This window comes from Bufo gargarizans, chromosome 5 (genome assembly GCF_014858855.1).
Source record: "Bufo gargarizans isolate SCDJY-AF-19 chromosome 5, ASM1485885v1, whole genome shotgun sequence".
In the NCBI taxonomy this organism is placed as follows: domain Eukaryota; kingdom Metazoa; phylum Chordata; class Amphibia; order Anura; family Bufonidae; genus Bufo; species Bufo gargarizans.
The window spans coordinates 210027951-210042011 of NC_058084.1; the positions used below are offsets into that span (position 1 = coordinate 210027951).

General features: G+C 42.7%; 1 protein-coding gene across 1 annotated transcript in view; it reads left to right on the top strand.

Moving 5' to 3' along the window:
* AMPH (amphiphysin) overlaps positions 1-14061 on the top strand; it is a 301192-nt gene that overhangs the window by 147799 nt on the left and 139332 nt on the right. The window contains 3 exon segments of the mRNA XM_044294372.1: positions 5781-5888; positions 6281-6366; positions 9618-9693. Coding sequence (XP_044150307.1) covers positions 5781-5888; positions 6281-6366; positions 9618-9693 — 270 coding nt within the window.

The window sequence follows — 14061 nt, forward strand, 5'->3', positions numbered from 1 at the left end:
CACACCACAAAAGGCTTTAGAATATATAACGGCACCGCTGGCCGGCAAGTATATATATATTTTTTCCACTAATACGTGCCTCAAAAGGCTTTAGAACATATAACTGCACCACAGAACGGCAAATATATATTTTCTTTTTCCACTAATGCACACCACCAAAGGCTTAAGAACATATAACTGCACCGCTGAACAGCAAATATATATATATTTTACACTAATACACGCTACAAAAGGCTTTAGAACATACAACTGCACCGCAGAACGGCAAATATATTTTACTTTTGCTACTAATACACCACAAAAAGTACTGTAATTTTAGCACTTCACCACACAACGGCTAATATGCCCTTATTTTCCCAAAAATACAAGCCAAAAAATCCTTTAGAACATATAACTTCACCGCACAAGGGCAAATAAGACGTAGAAATATTTCCTTGTAATAAAACCTGTTAGTGGCTGTAACACATCAATAACAAGAACAGTTTGCTGGAATTACAGAGCTGTATAATGGCAATTTATGTGCCCAGTCAGTGCAGCAAGGTGTAATAGGATTGTTCCTGTTACCCAGGCTGTAACCTCCCCTACTGAACCCTGTTCAACATAAATGCATGCACAAAAACATATGCAGTCCATATGCATGCAGATTGTCTGATCCGGCAGGCTGTTCCAGCGACGGATTTGCTTGCCGGATCACTCTGCCGCAAGTGTGAAAGTAGCTTAACATTGATGATTAGGCCATAGCTTTTACAAGGGCAAGAGTACTCTCCGTTAGCTAGATAAATAAACATGATTTAAAAAAAAAAGACTAAAATGTTGAATACTATGAATGAAAAACACTGCTGCATTGATTTGGACCATGTTAGATTTGTTCTCAATATGTGAAATACCATATAATTTAAAGGATTATGTTTTAAGTTGTAATTATTCATTGAAAATGTCTTCAGCTTCATAAAAAATAAAAATAAAAATCCAAATGCTTTGCTTGTTAGGCAACATCAAAGCCAGCAGGTGACTGGTTCTCCAGGCTCCCGTAGAGACAAGTGCAATCAACCATTATAATAATAACTCATATTGAAGCAAAAAAATAAATAAAAAATGTGCAGAATGATCTATACCTCCATGAAGCTAATGCCATTTTTATAGGGTTTGATGTGATTTTTTAGTGTTTAAGATGAGATGTGGTTTGAGATGAGCAACTCGATTCTAAATAAATCAAAGTTGTCTTGAATTTCCTCATAAAATTCTGATTCCAGCTGAATCTGACTCTTTTTAATTCTGCTCAATCGAACTTAATTTGACTCATTTTCAAAATGACAGCCACAATTTTACAGGTCAGATAAGAGAAGAAGGCAACTGCAACCAAAAAGGGACAATTTGTAAACCATTCTTTTAATTTAAAGGGGTTCTCAAGTTTGTTTAAACTCTCTGGATAGATCATCAGCATCTGATCGGCGGGGGTCCGATACCCGGGACCCCCACCGATCAGCTGTTTGAGAAGGCCTTTTTACTGTTTACCGCATGCCCAGTGACGTCATGACTAGTATCAACTGGCCTGGGCGCGGCTAAGCTCCATTCAAGTGAACAGAGCTTAGCCGCGCCCAGGCTAGTTGATACTAGTCGTAAGGTCACTGGACCTGTGGGAAACAGTGAGAAGGTTGCAGCGCTCCTGGGACGCTGCTGCCTTCTCAAACAACTGATCGGTGGGGGTCCCAGGTGTAGGACCCCCGCCGATCAGATGCTGATGATCTATCCGGAGGATAGATCATTCGTTTAAACAAACTGCAGAACCCCTTTAAAAGTAAAATCCAACAGTGCAGTGTGTTATTAAGCAGACTGTTACCACTGGCTATCCTCCATTTACCCATAGTCATATACATTACCTTGAAATCGTATTCATACCACTTGAAATATTCCACATTTTTTCACGTTACACCCACAAACTTAAATGTATTTCATTGGGATTTTATGCAATAGACCAACACAAAGTAGCAAGTATGTGTTAAGTAACAAGAAAATGATAGATGTTTTTTTAAAATTTTTCAAACTAAAAATCTGAATAGTGTGGTGTGCATTTGTATTCAGCCCCTGTATTCTGATACTCCTAAATAAAATCCTGTGTGACCAATTGCCTTCAGAAGTCACTTACCTCATAAATAGAGTCCTCCTGTGTCTAAAGTATTCTCAGTATAATTACAGCTGTTCTGTGAATGCCTTAGAGGTTTATTAGAGAACATTAGTGATCACACAGCATCATGAAAACTATGGAACACACCAGACAGGTTAGGGATAAAGTTGTGGAAAAGTGTAAAGCAGGGTTAGGTTAAAAAAAATATATCCCAAGCTCTGAACATCTCACAAAGCACTATTCAATCTATCATCCGGAACTAGAAGGAGTATGGTACAACTGAAAAACTACCAAGACATTGTCTTCCAACTAAACTGACAGCCCAGGCAAGGAAAGTACTAATTAGAGAAGCAGTCAAGAGGGCCATGGTCACTCTGAATGAGCTGCAGAGATCTACAGCTCAGGTGGGAGCATCTGTCCACAGGACAACTATTAATTGTGTACTCCACCAATTTGGCCCTTATGGAAGAGTGACAAGAAGAAAGCCATTTTTTAAAGCAAGCCATAAGAAGTCTCCATTGCAGTTTGCCACAAGCCATGTATGGGACAAAGCAAACACGTAGAAGAGGTTGCTCTGGTCAGATGAGATCAAAGTTGAACTTTTTGGCCTAAATGCAAAATGCTATGTGAGGCGGAAAACAAACACTGCACATCACCCTGAACACACCATCCTCACCGTGAAACATGGTGGTGGCAGCATCATGCTATAGGGACGTTTTTCTTCAACAGGAACAGGGAAGCTGGTCAGAGTTAATGGGAAGATGCATGGAGCTAAATACAGGGCAATGCTGGCGGAAAACCTGGTAGAGGCTGCAAAAGACATGAGACTGGGGCGAAGGTTCACATTCCAGCAGGACAACCAGCCTAAAAATACAGCCATAGCTACAATGGAATGGTTTAGATCAAAGCATATTCATGTGTTAGAATGGCCCAGTCAAAGTCCAGACCTAAATCCCATTGAGAATCTGTGGCAAGACCTGAAAATTGCTGGTCACAGATGCGCTTCATCCAATCTGATTGAACTTGAGCTGTTTTGCAAAGAAGAATGGGCAAAAATTGCAGCCTCTAGATGTGCAAAGCTGGTAGAAACATACCCTAAAAGATTTGCAGTTGTATGTGCAGCCAAAGTTAATCCTGCAAAGTATTGACTCAAGTGGGCTGAATGCCTAGTTTTAGGAGAAACTACAGTGTGAAATACAACTTTTTAGGGTAATCTGAGCACTTGCTATTCAGGTTGAAATTATTTGTACCTTAATCAAATCTGCTTGCAAATTTGTTACAATTGGACCCAAAAAGAAATTCACTCAAACTCAAAATCACACAAATAAAAGTGATAAAAAATGTCTCCCTGGTTAATTGCCATAGATGTGTAACGTGACATCACAGGTACAAGACTAAGCATGCATCGCGTTACTTGTGGTACAGAGTACATATTCTAAACAAAGTTTTCAAACTAATTGGGTTCAGATAGAGTAGCCAGATGCTGGACATCTTGCTTCCACCTCTCTTTGCTGTGCCAGCAGGATCTTCTTCTGCACTTGCGCTGAACAATGTGGGAACATATTCAGGTTAGGGTCAGTCATATCAGGAACAGCAGAAAAACAGGTGATGTAGGTGAGACATGTCACTGCCACCATCTCGCACCGGCCAAGCGGTGTAGGTATTTACATAGTCCACAGAGGCCTTCTGTTGTACAACAGGGGTAAGATATGATGTGACATACAGTATGTGCACACAATATTAGGCTGGCTGTCCGTGTCCTCTGCTTTCCTGCTTTCCCGCGCATATGTAGATGTAGCTCCACTCACCCTGTGTATATTGGGACTAGTGCTCAATAAACTTCCTTACTGCAATGCTGGAGTTAATCTTTCCCTCTTGCTCTTTGTCCAGTTGCTGAGGAAGGACCTGAAAAGCCTTTCTATTTAGCAGGGCTGGTGGTTCCACTTCCTTGCCTAAGCTTTGAGTTTTGTAGTATCTAGTAACCAGCAAAGGTATGATCTCTTGTTTGACTACTCGTGTTCTGTAGCTAGCCTAACGATTCAGACTATGCCTTTTGCCTTATCCCTTGATGCTTCGTGGGTCAGCAGCCAAATACACCAGGCCTACTCCAAGAGGTAGCGTCCTGGTTGGTTCCCTGAAGCAGTCAGATTCGTGTATAGGAGTTAAAGGGTGGATACCAGGGGACCACTATCACAACACACTTAGATTTAGCCCAAAGTCAAACTGGTTAGTTGCTACAGTGGACCCATAACCACTACAAACAAATCAAGAGCTTTTAGCAAATATTTTTAGAAACTGACCAACCTGTTTAATAGCAACCAGTGATCCAAAGGCAAAGTAGTCTGGGTAAAATGAAAATCAGCAAACAATAATCACCTTTATAATGAAGGAAGTCTCTTAGGCACAGCATGGCAGCACTGAGCTGGTGTAAATAATCAGATTTACTCAACTTATATGTGCCCATTCCCATAAGAGGTTGCATACCATACTCTCTGCTTTGGAGAGCCAGGTGGCAGTAATGAGACAAGGAAAGAGATCAGCCCTTGTTATATTGGAGTTAGCCAATTTTAGAGCACCCTGTCTATACCCCTGACTTGGTACTGTCTGATATTCCATTTCTTCTGATGCTGACAAAGCAACTTTAATGTAACGTTTTCAGCCTGATGAGGTCAAATATGCCATAGATTTCATTACAGCACACAGAGAGCCAGCGGAGGCAGGTAATTGACAATGAGAGCCTATACGTTTTAAAAGCCAATGAGATTATTACATATTTATTTTATCATTGATTTATTTGCTGTTTATGTATACTGTAATGTTTAAGTTGCTTTGAATAACGCCTACTTTAATTTATATTCTATGAGGTTTTTTTTGTGCTTTTACAGTATGTGAATTGTCTGTGGTGTTAATCACATCACTGAGTGCTATATGTGGAAACTCTATTTCAGCATCTTAGGTTATTTTAGCACATTTCTCATGGTAACACATAAAACAAACACTTTGCTTATTTCATACAGTTTCCAGGTCCCTGATAATATTTTTTTGTAAATCACTGATGTCCATTTCTGATCATCAACATAGCATACCACCATATAATGGGCAAACACTATCTCACTAGCCTAAAAATAATTGTACATTGTTGCTTGTGGGGATCTAAAAAAAGTATTATGAGGCAAACAACATGGTCATATACAGTAGACGTGTGCTTGGTGATAGCTCTGATCACTAGCATAAGAACCTCTAATAGCCATGGTAATGGTGTGGAGGGTTAGTCATGGTAATAAAAATTATCACTCCCATATGACTTTGTGTTTGATAGGTAAACAAGCTAAAATGTGAAAATATTACTTTTCTGTGGTGCATAGACATGATATCAACATACTACTCCAAAAATCAAGACACTCTGCTGTACCAGGACTTTTTCAATTTTAAAAAATCTCATTCCAAGTGCAGCTAGATGTCATCACAATGGGAAGCTTCCAATTTCCACTGAAATACAGGATACTATTAAGCATGGGGTATAACTTGGCAATATATTTGAAAAGAAACTGATATGGCTATAGCATGAACTAATGGATGCTAAGACCATTTGAGATAAAAGATGAATACAATGACACTAAATCTGAATCTTAACCTTTTTCCCCTTTATTTCAAGAATCGAATTGCCAAGCGGAGCCGAAAACTAGTTGATTATGACAGTGCAAGACATCACTTGGAAGCATTACAGAATGCTAAGAGAAGAGATGACGGAAGAATTACAAAGGTATTTACTGTAGCTAGTCAATATGTTAAATATACCTTTCTTATACTTTGGGGTTCTTACAGCCTACGTGGTCAATAAAGGATGCATGCTTTGCCATTGAGTCATTAGGGAGTGCAAACTCATGGCTGAGAACCGTGGGCCATGACTAGGCCAATTTTTACATGATTGCTCAGCATGGTAGTAATAAACATTGTATTGTACTGATTTTGTCATTAAGTGGTCTTAGCTGCCATCTCTGCTTTATATTCTAGTTATTCTACAGTTGGTTTTGTAAGCTTAAAAGTATGTGAGAATGAATGCTGTATGTATGTATTAGTCAATGATTTTTGTATGAATATCAACATAAAAACATTAAATAACCATGAACTAAGAGTCCATCCTTTTCTCTGCAGGCAGAAGAAGAATTTCAGAAGGCACAGAAGGTATTTGAAGACTTTAATACAGATTTACAGGAGGAACTGCCATCTTTATGGTCCAGGTATTTCTTTTTGTATTTCTTCTTTTTTAGTAGTATAGGAGCATGCAGATTATCAAAAGAAGTGATACAGTTACAAAAGTACAATAGATTCAAAATGCACATCAACTAAACACATCTTCAAACACACATAAGGTCATGTCAATGCCCTTTTAGTGTGGTAATAGGTAATTTAGGTATTCACTTAAGATGTAACATAGCAAAACACTAAAAAGGCTTCTGTAGTCAGATTTTACACAAGCCACCATGGTTAGCAACAACTGGGTTTTATAGGCAGACCTGAAATATTTTATTAGCAATCAATGCACAGAACAGCTTGGAGAGATGGAGGAACATTAAACTCTAACTAAGCAGTGTCACAGTGCGGTCAACTGTGACAGTTGTGACCATGTAGGCTGGCTGCATGCTCCCTTACATACTGGCTGCAGGCTGAAACCTGTGTATGCTGGTTGCTTGGGGCTGCGTGCTGGCTGCGGTGTCTTGTGAGAACTATGCCCATGTGTGTCTGTATCTTTGGCAGTTTCTGTCTCTGGTGCCATGTAGTCTGGCTGCAGGCTCCCTCGCGTACTGGCTGCAGGTTGACACCTGTGTATGCTGGTTGCTTGAGACTGCATGATGGCTGCGGTGCAGTGTGTGAACTGTGGCCTGTGTTTGTGGCTTCCCATGTCTGCATCTCTGTGGCTTCTGTCTGTGATGCTGTGTAGGCTGGCTGCATGCACTTTTTGTACTGGCTGTGGGTGTTCCTATGTATGCTGGTTCTGAGATGCATGCTGGCTGCGGCCTTGTGTGTGAACAGGGTCTGAATATGGATGCTTTTCTGCTTGTCACTGTGAAACGGGTTGTTTGTGCTCTGGCGTACTGCCCGTAGTGGACTCTGTGTATGTTGGTTGCCAGAGGCAGCGTCCTGTACTGCAGCCTGTGTGCTCTGTGGTTTTGGTACTCTTGCTCTGATGGGGTTAACTTCCACTGATCTGTGCCTGGGTGTGCCTTATCAGGACCCTCTTTAGGCAGCTATATCTATCTGTAAGCTGTGGGGCTTTGGGTCAGTCTCTTGTGTTTTGCTGGGTGTAGCACCTTGCTGCTCACCCAGGGGGTCAGTCTGTCCTGTGCCTTACTGGGTGTAGCCCCTTGCTGCTAACCCAGTTTTTTTTTCCATCTGCCCTTGTTTGTGGTGTCACCTGGAAATGCATTGTTGTTGTTGCTTTGTCTGTTCTTGTGTACCTGTCATGTGATGATGTTGATGTTATCCTTGTCCATGCCTTGCCTTTTCTTCTGTACCAGTTCTCTGTCTGGATCCACTCTGTTTAGCCTAGTAGTGCTCTAACTGCATCTGATAGCCTAGCAGTGCTAAACTGCTTCTGATCCTGCCCTATGTCCAGCCTGACAGTGCTAAACTACTTCTGATTCTGTCTTATGTCTAGCCTGGCAGTGGTAAGCTGCTTCTGATCCTGTCCTATGTCCAGCCTGGCAGTGCCTACTGCTTCTGATCTAGTCTGTTCCTTAGCAAAAAATATGGGTGGACAGCACTCCTTGGTAAAAATGTTTCGGGTGCTCGTCTCCAGGAGGGGTGGTAAAAAGCCCCTAGTAGAACAACTTGTAGGTATCCAGAAAAATAAAAAATGGAGACAGCACATCCAAAAAGGTGCAAAAAGTGGAATTTATTCCAGATGCAACGTTTCGGCTGTGCACACAATGGCTGTCTCCATTTTTTATTTTTCTGGATACTTAATAGTCTGTTCCTTGTCTGTCCTGCAGTGCCTTACCTCTTCTGTCCCTGGGTTTGTCCTGCCTTCGTGAGAGGGTCCCTTGTTCTGCCTGAGACCACCATGCTTCCATTCCACTTGGGGTCCAGGCATCTGCTTCTGTGCTGGTTCCATTTGTCTTGTTGTCTGATCCTTGTACTGAGGTTATGTTTTGGTTCCAGTCCTGTTTCTGTTCCGCTGGTGCTTGCACCAGCGTGTTTTCCTGCAGGTAGCCGCTAAATGTACCGGGACCTTCCTGGAGGTGTGACCAGTGAGCCCTCGGCCCAGTTCATTCCTACCATAAGGGGCTCTGTGAAGAATGGGGTTCACTGGCTTTCTGCCCTCTGGGTTTTTCCTCTGGTCTGCTGGTGCACTTGGTTCTGTGGTATTGTTACCACTATTGCCTAACCTGCATATGTTACTGTCAAGTTAATTTATTACATGTGTAATAAAGTATTCTGTTGGTCTGTTGGTTTTGCCTGTGTCCTGTTTGCAAAAAGTCCCGGAAGTTTGCCTTAGGCCTCCGACATGTGACAAGCAGAGACTGCTGGGTGTGGCAGGATAGCAGATTCCAGATTGGGAGGAACAGAGGAGATGACTAGGCCACAAAGATCAACTGGCAATGCAGCTGTACAGTAGTGTCACACACTTGCCGACCCATCATGGCCAGAACAGTGGTGCCTGGATGATGGTAAATTTGTGACAGAAAATATGCATCTCCATAGCACCACATACACATGTCCAGTGTAGCATGGTAAAGAGTGTCTTGGTTGAACAAAACACCATTCAAAGTCCCCCACCACCCATTAGCCAGTTCTTACATTAAATACTACTTTTGCCAACTACATTTCAGTACAGGGAGTTTTTTTTTTTTATCTTGCTTAGGTATTTGTTTTTTTTCTACTGACAGATGAGTAGTGCAGTATGATGAGGCGTAGACCTTGTCAAAAATTAAAAGCCTCCTCAGGCAGTCCATGAGCCATAGTGTAATCGACTTCAGCTTGTAGCTAGCATAGATTTCAGTCATTATTTACGCCAGCTTCTGGCATAAATAATGATAAATGTGCCAGGGCTGATGGCCCTGCCCATACCCCGCATTTGCCACATTTCCAAAAGTCACAATGAGATTTACAAATCTGCAGGTTTTGCGACTTTTTAACATCAGAGATTGGCGTAGGGAAAATGATAAATTGGCCAGTAAGTTTTCGAAGACAAGAAGTATCTCCTGACTACATATGGTATATGCTCCAAAAAAAACATCTTGTACACCATCCAAACATTCCCAGTGAATCTTCTGGATGTTTGGAGCTATGAAATCATACGAGCGGGCTGTGCTACACTGTCTCTGCAGCTCCCATACAAGCACTTTCTTCATATCTCACACGTTACGTCAACAGTGTCGCTCACATTGGAGTATGTGTGAATCAATGTTCAGTCTCGGCCGCCCAATAATAATATACAATAACCATTTTTATTTTTTTCCACTCTCTTCGTGACTCATCGCTAATCCAGACGAATTGGTTTCTATGTGAACACGTTCCAAAATATATCAGGTCTAGAGGCAAAGTTTCATAAGGAAATTACAGGGGTGAGTAATATACTAAAATAATGTAAGTTTAATGTAAAAAGATTATTAAATTATTGAAGGTATGTTTTGTGTAGAAATGTAAGAAAATGTCATACTTGTCGTTGAGACTCAAACTGCAGTCTGGTATGCAAGATCCTGTTATATAAGAACTTGGCCTCTGTAATATTAGTAACTACTACTGTACAATAACTAATTGTTATTGTACAATACTAATTGCATAGTATTCTCATGTATCACTTTTAGAAATGTTCACTAATTTTCCTTGTGCCAGTAAAGGAGCTCATTGTCTTACAAGTTTTGGAAGTATCTGTATTTTAGTTCTCAAACTGTAATGTAGACCTCATTGTTGAGGCACCCTCCTCAGGATGTTGTCCAGGTGCAACCTGGTAGGGGGCATTGGTTGAAGTATTCTGAGGTCTTTTTCTGCAGTTTCTTTAGCAACATAATAGATTTTGAATATGGATGAAATGCATTGTTGTGTATACTGCTATATTTCTATCTGGCCAGGGTCTGTTTATTTTCAGTGCTTCTTTCAGGGCATATGGTGCAAGACCAATTTATAACAAAATGGGGTACATTTACTAACTGTGTTCACTTGACCTTGTTGTAAAATGTGCCAAAAATATCTAATGTGCTAAGAGAATCAATTCTAAAATTCAGCCAATCGGGGAAGGATTTTGGAAGGCCCTTCAGCCTCTATGCTGGGGAGACACAATTCTGACTGTAGCTTGCGATCTGAGAGCATGTATAATGGCTGTCTCATAGACACCAGCCAGTAATCTGGGTTTGGTAAGGAAAATGTAGGCACAGCTAAGGCTACGGTATATGGGAGATACACAGAGCTAGAGGAAACTGAGCTTACCCTAGGTCTGGCACGTTCAAGCCTGAGCCTATAGGATCAATGTCATCACCACAATAGAAAAATATCTGGCTCGACCATTAATGTAATCGATGTAGCGCCACCAGCATAGGACCCTCCTAGAGAAATGGGAGCCATATGCCAATCTGTCCTCAACCTCCGCCACAAAGATGTTAGCGTAGGCGGGGCCAGATTGGACCCCATGACCACACCCCGCTTCTGTTGATAGAAGGTGTCCCTGAAGAGGAAATAATTCCTCCTCAGGACCACCTCCAGGTGGTTGAGGATTAGATGGCTGGCGCCCAGGGAGAGTCCCATGCCGGCCAGGGCCACATCGACGACATTCAAACCATAAGTGTGGTGAATAGAGGTATAAAGTGAAACAACATCAAAGCTTACCAACCTAAATTCACTAGGTAATACAATTGCTTTTAATTTTGAGAGAAAATCGCCAGTATCCCTTATGTATGAGGGAGCCGAGGTTGCATGGACCCGCAGGACCCTATCCAGGAATATTGAGACAGTATTGAAGACAGAGACCCTGCCCGACACAATGGGCCGGCCAGGGGGATCCACCAAGCTCGTGTGTATTTTGGGGAGTATGTATATCACAGGGGTAATCGGTTGGCTGACTCTGAGATACTCATTGAGATCATCATCAATGATCCCTTCATCTCTTGCCTTATCCAGAATGCCCCCTATGATACGCATAATATCCCACTTGGGATCCCCTCCCAAAACCTCATAGACCTCTACATCACCTAACTGTCTCATAATCTCCCCAATATACCTGTCTGTGTCCATGACAATCACGGCTCCCCCCTTGTCTGCTGGCTTAATGGTAAATTGTTTATTGCACTCCAACTCTTTAATGGCATGCCTTTCTACAATGGATAAGTTGGACCTGTGTTGTTTCAAATCAGTACCTTGTAACTCTGCAATATTTCTTTTTTACAATAGCGATGTATGTTTCCACCACATGGATATTTTGTGGGGGTGAAAAGCTACTTTTGTTCCTCAACCCATATGTTTTACATGACAGTTCCCCATTTACATCACCCATATTGGACCCAACATTAACAGTATTAGTCATAGAAAAAAATGCTTTCAATATTAATCTCCTAAAGAAGCATTGTAGGTCTAATTCAAACTCAAACCAGTCCCGATCACCTGTAGGACAAAAGGTAAGGCCACAGCTCAATACACATATCTGGTCATGACTTAATTCAACAGAAGAGATATTCACTACCAGATCCCTTATTTCCTCTGGTTGCGTCTCGTCAGTCTGCCTTTGTGGGGCCCAGACTGTGTCGGTGGTAGATCTTTTAAGAGGCCGGTGGTTTTTCTTTCCGCCCCTTCGATATCCACCTCTCCTGGTTTTCTTGCTGCCCCTAAAAAATTTGATGACACTGATTTATCAGTTGAATCTGATTCTCCTGTGGTGAACCCAAATCGACCATGATCAAATCTTCTGCCCTTTCTCCGCCTGGATACATTCTGTGTCTGTGATGATTGCCAATTATAGACTTTACCAGACTGATAGTCGTCTAGCTCTCTATGCCATTTGTCCCTTTTCATGCGCTCAACCTCTGACCTGTGCCGCTGTACATGTTGTGTCACTTTTTCTTTCTGTCCAGCAAAGTCCTCTGTGCTCAGAAGACCCTGGATCTGACACTCCAGTGCATTTAAGGATAACTTTATTGTGTCCACCTCTTTTTGTAAATAATCAATGTTCAATAACATGAGTTCGAACGAATACTTGTTGTTCACCGCCTCAAATGCTTTGCCAAATTCATCGTTATTGGGGAACAAATTAGGGGCGCAGATGGGATCTTAATACCCTCGGGATCCTTTGACTTCTAAAATATTCCCTAAAGGTAATGAGGTGTAGCTCCATGGTGCTAGGTCTCTTAGCCTCTTGTTCATATTTGCGTTCAAGCATATCAATGGAGGGTGAACTCGGGAAGGATGCATCTCCCTCCCTAGTATTGATCAGACGGTGAATGTCCTCATCAGTGTACACATAAGCATGCTTGATAGAAGTCTCATTGTTCTTACCCAGACCTGCGGGGGTCTCCATCCTGTATACTCAGATGTATCCCACCACGGTGCACACTCCCTGGATCAAGTAGTAGAAACAAAAGTGTTGTAGGGAGTTGCAACAGCCCCGCACCAGCCGCGGATCCAATCAGCCAGAGAATACGTGAAAATCAAACAGCGGTGGCAGCATCTCCCATCATTCCATCTTTATTAGAGCTTCACAGCATACAAAAAACGTTTCGGCTGTGCAACAGCCTTTGTCAAGCATAAAAAACATATGGCAAAATTGCATATAAATACTCACACCCAGGAACACCCACAATTGTCAGAACTAATTAAACATAGCCATATCATCCACCCATCCCATTACCTCTCTGCACACAGACTCCCATACTAATTACATCACCTGTAGTTACCCTCTCCTTATCCGCAATGGTTCCAGCTGTGGTCCGCGTCCTCAAAACCACACTGCGCATTTCCATGTAGCGACTAGACCCGCTCCACATCACACGCGCGCGCCCGGAGCGAAGTCCCGTGATAGCCGACGTCAGAAACAACTGACCACAGCATCAAAGAGACTCCGCCCCGCTTGCCTGTGCAGACATGGAGCTAGACATCGCGTTGCCTAGGGGAAGCCTAGGTTGTAAATTGATTGTCATTCTAAGGACCTACTGTAAGTACGGTAAATGCAGTTTAACCACCTCCCGACCGCCTAACGCGCCGATGCGTCCGGGAGGTGGTTGATTTGTTCCTCCTGGACGCATCGGCGCGTCATCTCGCGATACCCGAGATTTCCTGTGAACGCGCGCACGCAGGCGCGCGCGCTCACAGGAACAGAAGGTAAGCGAGTGGATCTCCAGCCTGCCAGCGGCGATCGCTCGCTGGCAGGCTGGAGATGTGATTTTTTTTAACCCCTAAAGGTATATTAGACGCTGTTTTGATAACAGCGTCTAATATACCTACTACCTGGTCCTCTGGTGGTCCCTTTTGTTAGGATCGACCACCAGAGGACACAGGTAGGTCAGTGAAGTCGCACCAAACACTACACTACACCCCCCCCCCGTCACTTATTAACCCCTTATAAACCCCTGATCACCCCATATAAACTCCCTGATCACCCCCCCTGTCATTGATCACCCCCCTGTCATTGATCACCCCCCTGTCAGGCTCCGTTCAGACGTCCGTATGATTTTTACAGATCCACAGATACATGGATCGGATCCGCAAAACACATACGGACGTCTGAATGGAGCCTTACAGTGGGGTGATCAATGACAGGCGGGTGATCACCCATATAGATTCTCTGATCACCCCCTGTCATTGATCACCCCCCTGTCATTGATCACCCCCCTGCAAGGCTCCATTCAGACGTCCGTATGATTTTTACGGATCCATGGATACATGGATCGGATCCGCAAAACACATGCGGACGTCTGAATGGAGCCTTACAGGGGGGTGATCAATGACAG